The sequence below is a fragment of the Melozone crissalis genome, unplaced genomic scaffold, assembly GCF_028551555.1.
Source record: "Melozone crissalis strain CALT ecotype California unplaced genomic scaffold, PUWL_Pcris_2 ptg000013l_1, whole genome shotgun sequence".
Taxonomy (NCBI): Eukaryota; Metazoa; Chordata; class Aves; order Passeriformes; family Passerellidae; genus Melozone; species Melozone crissalis.
Window position 1 is genome coordinate 1,159,434 of NW_026535791.1, and position 16,012 is coordinate 1,175,445.

General features: G+C 41.4%; 1 protein-coding gene across 5 annotated transcripts in view; it reads left to right on the forward strand.

Annotated features, from left to right (window-relative positions):
- GRIA4 (glutamate ionotropic receptor AMPA type subunit 4) overlaps positions 1-16,012 on the forward strand; it is a 214,983-nt gene that overhangs the window by 184,381 nt on the left and 14,590 nt on the right. For 3 of the 5 annotated variants that reach the window (XM_054272071.1, XM_054272070.1, XM_054272068.1), the window contains exon 14: positions 13,440-13,554. The exons of the other annotated variants lie outside the window; for them this stretch is intronic. In XM_054272071.1, coding sequence (XP_054128046.1) covers positions 13,440-13,554 — 115 coding nt within the window. The remainder of the gene's footprint in view (positions 1-13,439; positions 13,555-16,012) is intronic. 5 annotated transcript variants of the gene reach the window in all.

The following is a 16,012-nucleotide window of genomic DNA, read 5'->3' on the forward strand; positions in this document are numbered from 1 at the left end:
AGTCATGTCATACTGGTGAGCTTAGTTAATGACCCTGCCCAGATTTCCTGGGAGTCTTGAAGGAGAACTGTACTTGAGATTCACCTTTGCAAATTGAGGGTAATGACAATTGCCCATCAGCCTCAGAGGAATAGTGAAGATTAATAGCATTGTGTTTATTGTGCTGTGGATAGTTGAAGCCCATTCCCACTCCAGATGTTTCTGTGATTATTTCAAATCCATGGAGGTGTGTGTGTCAGGATAAACATGGTGGTAGATTTCTCAGTGTCTTTGGTCAAAGAAACTGAGCAGGAAAGAAAATGACTGGGAAATTGTAACTTCAGCTAATGGTTTCTGAAACAGTTTGTGGTCTATGACCACATGTTTTGTGTTCCATTTAGGAAGCAATGGCAGAAATCTCCATCACCACTGGACCCTACTCTGTATGGCTTTTTTAATTAAAATTGGCACATGGACATGTGTTCAGGACAACAGTAATTACATTATTTGTATCTCCATATCCACTGTGGAGATCTATTAGTACTTTTAGTACTGTGTTTTCTCTGTAGCCTGGCTGCTTGTATTTGAAACATTACAAGCCGGTGTTCCTGTATCAATGTGATTGTGCTTGGTCCAGCTGGTCTGAGAGCTGCTATATTTGCATTTCAGAGAGTGGTTTGGGTTGGAAGGAACCTTAAAGATCATCTGTTTCCAAGCCCCTGCCATGGGCAGGGACACCTCCACTACTGGACCAGGTGGTGTAGTGGATGAGAATGAGTGGGACATAGTAAAGTCGTGGCAGAATCATTGTACTGAGCTAACTGTGGCCTTTCCTTCACCACCACCAGTGGCAGTATAGGGACACACAGCTGTGCAAAAGTGAAGGTGCTCTGTGCTTAAGCGGAATCTGTTTCCATGCTGGAGGAAGGTGGAGAGTTTGCTGCTGTGTGCATGGATGTATTGATGGCGACATCATATAGCTGGTTGCCAGAGGGATTGGATTGCCCTTGTGATCATTTCACCTGATCTTGGGCTGCTGTTCAGCTGGCTTCAGGGCATTTTAATTATCAGCACACTGGCTATTGGACCAACCATCTCATCTGGTTGCTGGCACTGATTATGTTTGTCTAAGCATATCAGATATTCCTCATTAACTTCTGCAATAATATTCAGACAGAAAGTCCTAGGAACTCTTCCAGCTAATCCCCATTTTGGCTGCTGACCAAATAAGGCTTTATATGGCACAACTGTAATTGCTTCATTTGTATGGTATTGATCTGCCATTAGGCAAAACACAAGCCAGCATTTCACTAGGCCACAAGTTATGCAGTGTTCTTTATTCTTTGCATTGCAGTTGCAGCTCCAGTTCCCACCTGGGAAATAGCTCCCCTGTTTTTGTCTTTCAGTCTCTCCTTCTAATTAAAGTAATGAACTTCAAAGTGCTTGCACCATAATTGGACTAAAGCTTAAGAAAACGCGTCTTAGCTGGAATCTTTCCATTTATTGCCTTTATGAAAAAACTCAGTATGGAGGCACAAAGAAGCATGAATGTAATGTTACAGAAATCCCTCATGCCTCTTCTCAGTCTAAGTTTAGACCTGCCAAAAATTGTATGAACTGTACAAATCTCATGAATTAGTGATCTGTTTCTGGGGGCCATAAAAGTCAAGAATCCATCCTGATTTCTGTGCTGCCAATTGCTTTTGGCATAGTGGCAACGTTTCATTAATAACTTCATGGACATTGATGTCAGTGGATGAATTCCCTCTGAAGCAAACAGCAGTTTTGCCCTACAGCTTTCCCATGTGGAGTAAGCTTTTCTTACTAGGAAAAAGTTATTGAAGAGCTTGCTTGTATTGCAGCCCTTTTAGTACTGCAAATATATATTTGATTGACTTTGCAGTCATATCATGCTTCATTCTCATTAAGGTGAGATTAGGGCTTGGTGGCTGAAAGGTCTAACAAGACAAGGCAAAAAGTTAGGAACGATACCTTAGGAACAGAACAAGCATGGGCTTGTTCCTAAAGTAAAGATATAGACATAAATAGAACCACAAAATCATAGAGTCACAGAATAGTTTGGGTTTGAAGAAACACTTAGGGGTCATCTAGTCCAGCACTACTGCACTGCTCAGAGCTCAGTCCAGCCTGATCTGGAATGTTTCCAGGAATGAGACACCTCTCTGGACAACCTAGTCCAATGTTCTACCATCCTTTTTCTAAGAAATCTATTCCTTATACGTAGTCTAAGTTTACCTTCTTTTAGTCTAAATCTGACTTCCTTTAGCTGAAAACCACTGCTCCTTGTTTTGTTTTAGCAGGCCCACTCAAAAGCTTTGTTCTCATCTTTCTTATTAACTCCCTTAAAGTATTGAAAGGCCTTAATAAGGTCTCCCTGGAGCCTAGTTTTCTTCAAGCTGAACAATGGCAACTCTCTCAGCCGGTTCTGATGGGAGGGCTGCTCTGTGCTTCTGATCATTTTTTGGCTCTCCTCTGAACCCATTCTAACAGATCCCTGTCCTTCCTGTGCTGGAGTCCCTAGAGCTGGATGGAGGTAGTCACAGGAGTGGAGTAGAGGGGTAGAATCACCTCCTTTGACTTGTTAGCCGTGCTTCTTTTTATGAATTCAACTGAATGTGGCTACTCCATTAATTCCTGGGAACAGCAGTAGTACTTTTTTTTTTTTTCCTCCCAAATGCAGCTTTGGGAAGATGGCAGAAGTTGGGTTTCTTTCTTTCACTGTAGCTCTTGCCACAGGTACCTGTATCTGTCACCCTGAAAGTGGTTAAATGCAACTCCTTTTGTAAGACTCTTCTCTGAGGACATCTCAGAAATATTAGCTAGGATAGAGGATTTTTATCACTTTTTATGGAGAATCATAAGCTGATGATAAGGTAGTTCATGGAAAAGGCATGCAGAGATGCTCAGTTGAGCACTTTTACTTGTAGAAGTCACTCCACTGTGACTTCTGATGTTTTTCTGCCATATCTGAGTCTTAAAGACATCTTACACTAATCAGGTGCTCTTGTGAGATCCTGATGCTTGCAAGAAGGAAAATACATCAACATATCATAAGGAGTAGAAAACAGGCAAAGACCATTTCAGATGTAGCTCCTCTCAGCCATTATTGTGTATTCATAAATGGTAGATTTAACCTTACAGTAATGAAAAATTGGAGAATTCTGAGAGTGAAATCTTTTCAAATATTGCCGGATTTGAACCAAATCTGCAAAAATACCAGATATGCTCAATACTGCACTAAAATCTTGCGTTTGTTATTATCCCCTGCTACCCACTAAATAGAACATACATTTATATAGCACATTGAGATATGGGGCTGGTTAGGAACCAGAAGACCTAATATTTGCAGTTAGTCCAGCAGGATATTTAATCTTCCACGATTTGTAGCAAGATTCAGCAATAAGTTCTGACTCCTTTTGGATGTCACAGTAACATCTCTTCTGGGTAGGTGATTCAACCTAGGACTGGGTCTTCCTGCAGAGGAAAGCTGTGAAATGCTCAGTCAAAGGTACAATATTTCTGCCACTGCTGGGACATGTTGAATGGAGTGAAAAATTAGAAGCTGCTGCAACAGCTGCCACCTGCTTTGCTCTGGAAGATTTTGATGTAGTAAAATCTTCCTCTGCATCAGGTAACCAGAGTCAGTGATCTTAATAAGCTCTCTAGTAATCCATCAGTGATATCACATGGATTGAGGTGGATGTAAAGAAGGAACAGCTTCCTAAGTTACAAGGAACCACACCATATTTCTATTCAATAAGCACTGAATTGCATCCAAAAGAGATATGTTTTCCTAGCCTCATTCTGGGTGAAAATAGTCCTTCTGTGGCATTCAGAAACATATATTTTAAAGGCCTTACAAATATTATTAAGATACTATAAAAAGGAAAATTTAAATCCTCTGGCCAAGATCAGTAATCGTTAATAAAGTTTTCAGTCCTGTTAAATCATCCATTTGCAAAACAATAAGATCAGCTGTGCAGCATTTGGCTTTTTCTTGAAATGGAGAGACATAAGGAGTCTCAACATATGCCTGGGTAACAAAACAGAATGTCATTGCAAGAGGCTTACACTAATGCAGTCTAAGTGGGAGAGGAGCAGGACAGCATGAGGCATGATAGATCTTCACTGCTGTGACCCTCACCTCAAGCTGCTGCTCCCTGCTTTCAGCAGTGCCTATGCAACACAGATGGAACGTGTGCCTGGCACTGAACCACATGCTGTGCTCTGCCATGGAGCCCCGACCTGTCTGTGCCAATACCGTCATTTTCTTTCAGCTGGGGGACCCTAAACTTAAGAGTTACTGGAGAGGCAGGTGAAACAGTATCCAAACATCTTGCTGCAACCAAACTATGAATTGATATCTGCTTCACCTAAGGCATAAAAAGCAAAAAGCTTTCTGCCAGCCACGCCAGAGGTGAAAGCATTATGTGTTGGTGGGGGAGAGGGATGCACTTATACATGCTCACTTTACACATATCAATTTTTAAAATATTACTGTAAATTCTTTCCACAGTTTCAACTATGTAAAAACCATAAATGGATTTTACTTCCTTTAGCTCAGGGTTGCTAATGTTTCTGAGGTGAAAGAGAGTTTTGAGGTTCTTGGCAGTGCGCTAAGCTTATATTGAGAGTGGTTCTGCAGCATGGAGTCAGTGCTACACTGGTGCTCAGACACTTTTGAAAAATGTCACACAAGTGAGGGATTTGTTGAGGGTGGTGAGACACTGGCACAGGTTACCCAGCATTGTTGTGGATACTCCATCCCTGTAAGTGTTCAAGGCTGGATTGGATGGGGCTTTGAGAACCCTGGTCTAGTGGAAGGTATCCCTGCCTGTGGCAGGGGAGTTGGAACTAGATGATCTTTAAAGTCCCTTCCAACTCAAACTATTCTATGTCTCTATAATTCTACACCTTTAAAACATGTATTCTGACTTGCAGGTGTTGGAGTCCAGCAGCCTATTCACATAATCCTGCTTATGCTGGAACCAGCAATAAAAATTGTGCTTTAAAAAAAAAAATGCACTGCTCAATGACAACAGGAGTAGGTAGTCGTTAGCAAAAATTAAAATAGCTCAGAGTTGGGAGAAACTAGCATTTCTGCTGCTGCTAAAGACTGTGTACTGAACCAATATGAACAGTTTCTCTAGGGACAATTTTATGTGTTTTTTATTTACAGTAAAGCTTTGTGTACAACGCAGAAACAAGCTGAGTTGCAATCCCAGGTCAACTGCTGTTGTTTTTACACAGGCAAAATATATATTTGATTGCTTGTGCCAAGAAGTGTTTGCATACTGTAATTGGAATATCTTGCTGCAAAACAGCTTTCAATCTATATAAACATTTCAAAGTACAGTCATCAGACCTCTACCTGGTGTAAATTGTCAGAACCTCTTTGAATTCAAAGTAGCTGTGGCAATTTTTAGCAGCAGTGGGTCTCCCATTAATTGGAACTCCTGCTGATCCTCAAGGTGTCAGTTTGGCTCATATTTGTTTACAAAGCTCGGCTCGAGGAACTAAACGTGTACTATAATTGGGATATCCATAGAAGCTGTAAATATTCACTGCCCCTGGAAATTAACCATCTTATTTGGATGGCTAAATGAAGAGTGCTAAACTTATTTTAATTAGCAATAATTGAAAAGTATCTGAGCACTGCTGTAAATTTCCCATCTCTAAATAGATAGGAATAAACATACATTCTTGTAAAAAATACTTTATTCTTATTGTTTGACTAATATTTTGATATATTTTTCTTTAAGAGGTGTTTTAAGTGCACTAGGACAGGGGATTTTAAAATAATGTTTTTAAAAGGCTTCAGCTTCTAATGCAGCACAGAACCTGCCCAGAGCTTTCTTGCAACACTTTGGCTTTTTACAGTCCAGTCAATTCTTCAGGGCAGGGGTATGTGAATTTTGCAAGATGGAATTCAGGAGGCATTCGCTGTTCTGGTAGGTCCTGAGCTGGACCTGAGCATTCTGATGAGATGGCTGATCACGTCCTTTCTTTGATAAGCATGAATATAAAAATGGAGGAGCTTAGCAGAAAAGCCTGAGAGACCCACTGGAGAAGAGCTAGTATATTATGAAGACTCACAACAAGAATACTAGCAGTTCTTTATTTAATATAAATGCTGGCCAAGTTGTGACAGCAAGTGCCAAGGACACTATTTTGTGTGAACTAACATGTGAAAATGATTTGTTGACTCCTATGATTCAGTATTTGAATACAGGTTTTTTCATACAAGTAATGTGACAGCATGCAAACCTTTATAAATCCCAGTAAAAATATTTCCCCTGTAAGATCTTAAATGGGTTTAAGAGGACATGCTTTCAAAGCAGGCAGGTCTTTTGTCTTTAAAGTTTAGATCATTTTTCTTGTAAAAATGTTCAGGCATTAGCTCTTCTTTTTAATATTTATATTATTGATCTTTCAAGCCTTCTGAGTACACAGTGATGTAGGCTTTGGCTACATCTTCCTCATTAACAGAGTGCTTGTTTCATTCCTAATTTATTAAACATATTCAGCAGTGCCATGCAGCTTTGCACTTAATTTCTCTTGATGAATTGTCAAACACCCTTAAACCACACTGCATTAGTGTCGTGTTACAATCTGCCATCAGTGCTTTTCAAAAGGGATGAAATAAACAGCTCAAAAGATGTGCAGGTCTTAATTTTTTGCTTGGTAAGGTTGCATTTTAATTTTTCCTGTTAAAAATTATTTGAATGGATGATATACACAAGCTGTAAAAATGCACCCACTTGTGTTTTGCTAAGCACTTTTAAGACAGATCCTCAGCTGCATGCAGGAAGCGCTAGGCTGGGGGTGAGGAGAGGCTCCTGGCAGCTGTGGCCTCCTCTTCCCAAGCCACCTGGGCTGGAAACAGATTAGATCACGAGAGAATAACTGAATTCACATCACTGAAATGAGGTCACTGACCTTGGCTTCACCAAGCACCCTCTCTGCCTTGTCCTGTGGGAGGGAGCCCTCCAGGAGTGCCCAGGGGCCACTCTGCATGATGGCTGCGCCAGCTGCAGGGTAGCTGCAGGGAAGGACATCCACAGTGCAAGGAAGAAAACGAGCTTGGGGTTGCTTGGGACACATCATCACTTGCCAACACTGGCTGTGATACTGCAGTCCCAGGAAAGCTTTTCCTTCAGTGGTGATGCACCACTGTGTGCATCTGTTGTTTTACTTCCCATGTTTGCTGTTACCTCCTTCTTTACAGGCAGCAGTTACATAGGAGTATATGAGCAACAATTATAGGACAATGTGGTCATATATTTTATCCTAGTAGAAAGGAAGCCTCTGTACTTTGCCAGTTGGTCCATACCTCACATATGGAGCTTTGTTCATATAACGTTCATATAACTTTGTTATATGTTCAGACAGCCTGAGGTTAACCAGAGATGCCATCTTTCTGCACCATGTGACTTCTAAGTGACTGAGTGTTTCTGAGACTTTGAAATCCCTTGTGGGAATGATTTGTGAAAAGCCTTTTGGAGGGTTGGGGTCTCTGCTGTGCTTTTGACTCAGCTGCAGCGGTGGCCCCAGCCTTTCTGGGACAATGGGCTGTACAGTATGGCTGCAATTTAAACAAGGCTCTTTTTGTGTATGTAGGGTCTCATTAGTGAGTCATGTTATTTTTGCACATCTTGTTCATTCACTATTGCAAGTGAACAACATCCCGAGCTCTGGCAGTGAAACAACAGTGCCGCCGCCTGTGATGATAACTGCAGAACTGTGCTAAGGATCTGCCCAGGATGCAGGGAAGTATTTTTGCTATCTAACACGCCAGTTACACAGGATTTATGAGACTAAGTGCAGGAAAGGGATTCAGGAAAATGTCAAAGCTGTTTAAATAGCTAAGACATTTAAGTTTTCCTGGCAAAGCTCTACTGGCTGCTAAAATATTGTTATTAAATGCCTACAGCAGAGATCCTGCCTTGGTTGTAATGAGTGCTTAGGTACCTGTCTGTGCCTTTATGCCAGTATTCAGTATTTAGTATTCAAAAGTGGATATTCTGAGACTGTACTTCATGGAGGCAGTCTCCATGAACCAGGCCAAGGCTGAGTCCTTGGAATTGCATTTGGGAATGATGCTGAATGGTGCGGATGGGTGGTGCTTTCTACCCATCCTGTGAACCATGGTGCATCCAGATATTTTGGGAACTGAATTACTTAAATGAAAAGCAGCTGTGGCTGAGAGTATACATATTTGTATTCAAGCGTACATACATCTGGATAGATATTCAGCCTAACTAGGCTGGAGAGAGCCTTTTTTATGTGTTGTGTGTATTCAAGCTCTGGGCATTAGTTGATCTTACTGAGCAGAATGCATTTCATGTTTTAGTTCCTGTTTTCTAAGGGGTGATGAGTTCCTGTGCTGAAATTGATGTTGAAAGTTTTGCAGTAGGCAAAATTTTGTGTCCCTTTTCATGATGTACTGCTATGACTGTCTCAGATTTCCAGCAGTGCTTGTGATGTTGGCTGTGGTGGTCCCTAGCCTGGACCTCTATCTCATTCCCTTGTGGTGCAGGAACCTTTGTGTGTCTTTATCAGCTGTGGAAATGCCCCTCCTGTGGTTGACCATGTACATGAGCTGGGTACCACAGTGTGGTGCACCATGCTGTTTGGGTCATTTGTTGCATGCCTCCCTCACTGCTTCTTACAGACTGAAGTGCAACAGATGGGTCAACTGCTAACCACTGATGTGATCCAAACTCCCTGGAAGTCAAAGCAAACCTCTCTGCTGGCTTCCCTGGGCTTTGGGCAAACATCCTGCTGCAATTTTTTTGGGTAACAAATGAGGTATCTGTTTGAAATCACTGAGGTTATTTTGCAAGGGACTGGATAGTCCCCTTGTCATCTGTCTGTGTAATTTCATCTTTTGATAACTGTGAAAGGTGTATCTAAGCACAGATGGGCTCTTCTGAAAAAGAGAAGGGATACTTATTAATGTATTAAACTTCTCACTGCTGTTTATTTATAAGGAGATGGACAGTGATTTCAAATGAGTGAAAGTTATTTCATTCTCATCACATTTTTCATACTGTAATTCTAAAGACTCGTTTAAAATACCTGTGATAGATGCATTGAAATCACTGTCCATGCACCCAAGTACTTGTGAAGTGAGGGCTGCAGTTTGTCTGAACTGGCTTGACTACTGCATGCGAAGACTCTGTTTTCTTCAGAGTAACGGTAGAGGCAGGACTGTGCAGTGACACCAAGGATTAAGAGTCAAATATTAAAGGCCTTGCCTGCTTTCTACTATTAAACCCTGACTCTTGTAAAGATGCCCGTTCCTTTATTGAGGAATACGCTGTCTTTAGTGGGAGTTTGGGCTAAGTGTGCTATTGCGGATACAGTCCTACTTTTTAAGATGAAAGAAAAGTTTCTGCCATGGAGACTCAGGTTTCCAAATGCCTTCCTCTGTGGCAGAACAAAGCACTGTCTAGGATGAGTGTGGGTGATCCAGCCTGGCTCTGAGGTCTGGGTGTATAATTTTCTATGCAGTCACCATTGCACGTTTTAGGCTCTCAGTTATAACCTACCTGGGAGGTACAGCAGAGTTGAGCAAAGGTTCTCTGTATTTTGCTGACCAGAGGGAAATTATTTATTTCCACATGTTGAGGTGCACCTGGATAACAAAGCAACAGAGAAAGCAGTGTGAAACTAACCTGGTTTTACATGGCCTACTAGACGTGATGAGGACAATAATGTGTTACATTTATAAACAATACAGTTTAATTTCAGAGTGATAATTGCAGCTTAAATCCACATTTACTTCTTCATCCTTTTTATTTTCATTTCTCTATTGTGCTGTGAAACTGTCTATGGATATGGCTAATAACCCAGCTAAATAACCCTCTCATGAATGGGTTTCATTCATTTATTTATTACTCTAGGATTACTATCAACCAGCTGCAGCTTCTCTAAATGATTGTGGGAAAATTTTCCTTGATAATCTTTAATGCTTCGAAAGATAAATTTAAACATTTGGCAAGTGAGAAAGCTCTTTCCCTTAAACATGAAAATTAAACATGAAAACTTATGTTAGTTGTCAAAGACATCACTTAGTTGCTTTTAATTCAACTTGGAATCAAAGTGAAAGGTGTAAGTAGGCTAACTGGAAAAAGAAGTTGGAAATTATCAAGTAACATCTTCACCCAAAATAAGATAAAGATTGAAAAGAAAAACCCTTTCTAAGAACATTAGCATAAGGAATTTGTCCAGTTTGGTGAGCTTTAATGTTCACACTTGAGAGACTATAGCTCAGAGGAAATAGTTTGAAGATTATTTTTTTCAGATAGACAGATTGATAGGGCTTCCCATCTGCTTTAAAATCAGACTGAGATTAAGTGGCTTGTTGAATTGAGAGTTAGTGATATTCCTTGAGATACATTTCATTTTTCATGGGAGTGATCACTCCTGCCTGCATCTGTGGAACTGTCAAAGCAGCTGCTTGTGTTATTGCTGCCCACTGTGACAATTCAACATAGCAGCATTAAATTAGACCTTGGCTTGGATCCTGTTGAAGCGAGAAGGAGTTTTGACATTGACTTTGTAGACAGCAGGCTCCAGATATATATCTAAGCAATTTTCAGAATAAGTAATGTTGTTCAGCATCAAAGAAATGTGTTTCCAGGATCATCTTTCATGTATGGCCCAGTCCCCATGTCCTTAAAAAGGTAACATTTATATTTAGTGTACTGGAAATCTCTCTGTTAAGTGGCAAGGCTGGCCACACAGTTACCTTTCTGAAGGGACAAACAGACTGAAAGCACAGGCTTTGTAATGAAAAGCTGAGTATGAAAAGTCTTTAGTAAACATGACTGATTCAAAAGCAATTGCTTCCAAGAACAAAAGGGACAAATGAACAATTTCATTCCAATTTTGCAATTGCTTTTCTCCCTCTGGAGTGTGAACCATAATTAGAGCACTTACACAAAATCACATTTGTCAGCCTGGCTGCTAAATTCCCCTTAAAGTTTTATCCACCAAGAGCAGTCTGTTATCACTCCCACTACAGCCTGCAGTTCTCACTTTCAGGGACAGACAAGCAATTCCTTTATATCTGTTGAAAATCTCATGTAAGTCTAACTGCAGCGAAGTTAAGGAACATCAGATCTACACACAAGTAGTTTGCAAACTTCATGACCAACCAGCAAGGACCTGTCTTTCATCCAGGAGGAGCTTTATAAAAAGCTGTTACCAGAAGACAGTAAAAGTTTGCCCTGAAGCTGACATTTGTCCCACGGATGGGCCAGAGTACTAAAGGGCTCTCCATAAGCTGTGAAGTACCATTATCTGTACCTGGCTGCCAGGAAGATACCTCTCTTAATAAGAGAAAAAATTTACATTCCAAGACCAGAAAAGACCCCCAGAGATGAGAGATCAGCCACCTCTAGAGAGGCCGAATCACAAACCCAGTGTCTTCTAGTGCCATATGATTTGATAGAACCCTGCTGCCAGAGGATCACTTCCTGGCCCTTCTCTGAGTGCTTTGAAGGTGTTGCATCCCCTCGTTGTTGAAGTGAGAATGTTATTGACAGTCATAGTTCTTGTCATATCCCACTCAGTCCTGACAGGCAGCTCTTGAGAGCATTAAACAAATTCAGAGAGAGAAACTCCATCTTTCTCAACCCCATATCATCCCCAAAGAGCAGTAGGTAAGCTACTGACACCTCTCAAATACTTTGGAGATGAACTGTGCCACTGCTCCACGTGCCTCTGCAGAGCCGCACAAGAGCCTGGGCAGACACCCATCAGAGAGAGTGTACATTTCTCAAAGGCATGGATGCACTAGGAACATGGACATAAACATGGAACTGGACATAAAAATAGGAAGATACAATTTTACTGATACTGATGCAGTTGTGTATCATTAGGGTATATGACTCTTTCGGGTCTTAGTAATAATACAGATAGGAAGCTGTACATTTAAACAAGGGCAAAGTTTCCTTTGGAGATGATGAAGGCTGCATAAATACCTTGGCAGATTAGTTATCAATTGATTTTAAAATGTTATATAATGGCTATAGTCACTATCATAAATCCAAATACCTTACATTCAGGTTTGTATGGTGGTCTATACTGTCCAACTGCTGCCATCCAGTCCTGATGCTCTGGACACATAAAGGGACACCTGTGAGCACAGAAGAAACTGCATCCTAGGACCAGCTGTGTCCTAGTTCGTGGCTGAATTCCAGTACAATTCCAGCAGCCTTGAATTCCTACAGAAGCAGTGGTTCTGTGCTTTAACCTTCATGTTGGCAGTGTGCCTCTGCCTGCACAGATCCAAAGTCTCTCTCATCTGAAAAAAAGAGCATTTAAACTTGATATGGAGGACACCAGGCTCACAGAACCCCTTTCAGTCTGTTGTGCCCCTGCCACTGTGTTGCTAGCAAAGCAGGATTTGTCTTTCATCCAGTGGTAGCATAACATGTATAAACTCTCCAGAGAAAAGTTCTCAGGATGTCCAAAAAATCTCTTTGTATCTTGGGTCCTCAGGATGTCCAAAAAACCTTCTTATCTCTCAGCACTTAACTAACTGGCTGGCTTTTCTCTTCCAGCAGTGCTTGAACTTCAGTTTGGCCACCTTTCCCTAGCATAGACACCCTTCATCAACACCTTCCTTCTCATTCCTCAGGTGCTCTCCCAGAAGAGCAAGGCAGTCCCTAGAGTCATGGCATTAAGCTAGACCCCAGGTCCTGCCTTTCAGTCAAGCCTCTAATATGCAAAGGGAGCAGGACCCTAGAACTTGCATCCCATATGCCAAGCAGCAGGGCTTGGCATATGTGCCAAGATGTGCCAGCAGCAGGGCTTCAGACAGACAGACAGACAGACAGACAGACCCCTGGGCGCTTTTGTACAGTGCTTTCTATTGACTGGCTGTGGACAGCATCTTTGTCAGTGTGTGAGCTGTTAGTCCTCTTCCTCCCACAGCCTGTTCCTGGAGCCCTAATCCTCAGCTCATGCAGGATCAGTCAGAAGTGCTACATGTCAGAACTGTAGTGACACAGCATCTAGCACAGGCAGTCTGGATCTTGCCTCTTTAGTACATGGGGATACATTTTCTCATCTGCTTGAAAAAACAGCCTAGGCCCACACTTTAAATATAGATTCAAATAAATCTGTGTAAATCGTTTTTAATTCCAGACAGAGTTTTATCATCATTTTGCAAAAATAGTTTGGGTTGGTTGATAGAATTTTTGCATTAAAATCCAAGCTGTTCTGAAAATCGTTTCTAGAACTGGAAACACATTTTTCACATTTGGAAGTAACCACAATTATTTGTGCTGCCAAGGGCTTTGAAATATGGAAATGAGAGGTTTATTTAGTGTGTGGATCAAGCTTATAAACAGCTTAAGTCCTCATTCCTTCTAACATCTTAACAGCTGTGCAGTTTCTTACAAAATATGTTTTATCGTTTCAAGAAATGCTGTTAACCTCGCAGTTTTAAAACTGAATGAACAAGGCCTCTTGGACAAATTGAAAAACAAATGGTGGTACGACAAAGGAGAATGTGGCAGCGGGGGAGGTGACTCCAAGGTTAGCCTCAATGTCACCAAAAGCGGGTAAACAGTATGTGAAGTAATTGGTGCATCTGCTGGGGTCTCACCTGCCACCAAACAGCTTCACCAGTAGCGCAGCACTGCTGGTTCTGCAGCTGAAACCGAGGTGTATGCAATTACTGTCAAAGCAAAAATATTTGCATTTGTTTAAGCACCCCAAGGGAAACTCATATATGGTCTCTGGGGTGAGATCCATCACCAATTTTCAGAAATATGTATCTTCTGAAATTGTGGTGAGCCTTTTCCAAGCTTGTTAAATACCTTCTGAAGCCTGCTCACCAGCTAAGACTTTTTTCCTATTATATGATACTACTAAAAATATTTTTTCAGTGACATTAGAGGAAAAGGAGAAAAAAATCACTGTGACTATCTCTGAGGGGTAATTTAATGTATGGTCCAGGCTGAGGGATCCATTGTTGACACAAACAATACTGGTACAAACTACAATTTTCACAAGTATCCAAAATAGGAAGACAAATTTCAGATCAAATATCTTCATACTGACATTTTCTGATATCTTTCCAGTAAACTGAAATCTATAGTGGTTCCCTAGGCATAATTTGCCAGAATTTATCGGACAGGAATTTTAGGCTGCATGCTAGGCTGAGGTGTTAACAGCTTCATATTCTTACTGCATTCCCCTGTCTTCCATATGGCCAGCACAAGTTCTTCCTTGCTGCCTCACAGCTTTGTTTGAGAAACTGCCTGGTGCTGAAAAGAAGCAAAAATGTGGAAGACAGTGAAGTGGGGGAAAATTGAGGTATTAAAAATACCCCTTCTGTTCCAGGCAGCATATAATAATATTTATTTATGTGCTTGTGTGTGAACAATATATTAGAGAATGCTTCACAGGTAGTTGTGCAGGCACAGAGCTAGTCAGATACAGATGATTAAATTTGACTGATTTGTCATACATAGCTTATGTAGCTTTCTTTACAGTTGCCTACATATATTTTTTCTTACTATTTTCTCTCCCTCTTTAGTCCTTTTGCTCTTTTGTGCTGTGTCCTGGCCTCAGGGACCATCCCTTGGGCTGTTCTGCACTCACCCAGAACTGGTCTCCTAATCCTCTTCACTTTGCCTGCAATCCTGCTGCTCTACCTATTTTTCCCCACACCGCTCTGCTTGCCAGCAGTCACAGTTTCAAAAATGGTCTCTATTTTCTCTTCCAAAATGTTCAGATATATTAGACCAAATAGAACTTACCTCTACTCAAGCCTGAGCTTTTGTATTACTGGGGGAGGAGTATTTATTTACTTATTATGTTTTAATATCACAGGCAGAGGATAAAATCAATAAAATACTTAAATTTTCTTAGAATATCCTCCTCATAAACCTGCAGTAGTTGCAAAGTGAGATGAAAGTTAGATAGAAAACTAAGGATGTTTTTTAACTTACTTTCCCTAATGACCAGCCACAGGTGCTGGGAGTCATGAAGCAGGGAAAAGGGAGCAGCTCATGGTGGAGGGACACACAGGGCTTCACCAGGGAAATGTCTGGAAGTGCTGAAGGAGCAAGTTTGGTGTGGTAGAAAGTGACAGAAAAAGGAGTTGGGGGGGAAAAGTAGAAAAGAAGGGCAAGGAGTGTGGTTCATGGAGAAACAGAGGAGCTGTGAATGCAGGAGGAAGGAAGGAAGGAACACATTGCCAGTGGAAATAAGCAGCAGGTGACACAGACAGTTCAGGATGCAGTGTGGTGGGCAGGACAGTGTTAGCAAAGGATGGAGAACATGATGGAGCTCAACCCATGGTTCTGGGACTACACACAGCCTGCCAGGAGCATTTATCTGGCCTTGGGCCTGTTTCTTGCCACAGTTTTTCCCAGGCACAGCTGGGTGAGTAGGCAGTACCAGTGGTCCTGGGAAGCTCCAGGTCTATCATATGCCCACACTGCCCACATTTGGTGGAACCAAGCACATGAAATCGTGCAGGTGAGCAGGCATCCCACGCTTCTCAAAGTCTGCATTGCAGCTGCATCTGATCCTGGGTTATAAACTGCAGCCAGGCTGATTCCCCAAAGGGTAACTTAGCCATTTATCATCTGTACAATTCATTTCCTTGCTCAGAAACACTCTTGATCAATTGAAGTCAAAACCCTTTCTACTGAATTAATGGAGCTCTATGTATTTCATTTCTTTTCTGCTAGCAAATTATCATTACTGGAGTAACCAGGACACTATGCATTACCTTAGTAAACCTGATAACTGCCAACAAGTCCTGAACTAAGTTCTTACCTTCTTAAGAAGGTTAAGAATACTTCTTTTATTGTACAAATTTAAAAAGAAGCTTTTTTTAGCAGCTCCAGTTTAAATTGCAGGGTTTTGTCGCCTCATGACTGAGAATACGAAACTCCTCTTCTCTTGAAAGAAATACAGCACCTGAAGCTAAACTGATAACTGTGCTGTTACCACAGAAATGAGGGAGCTTCCAGAGAGT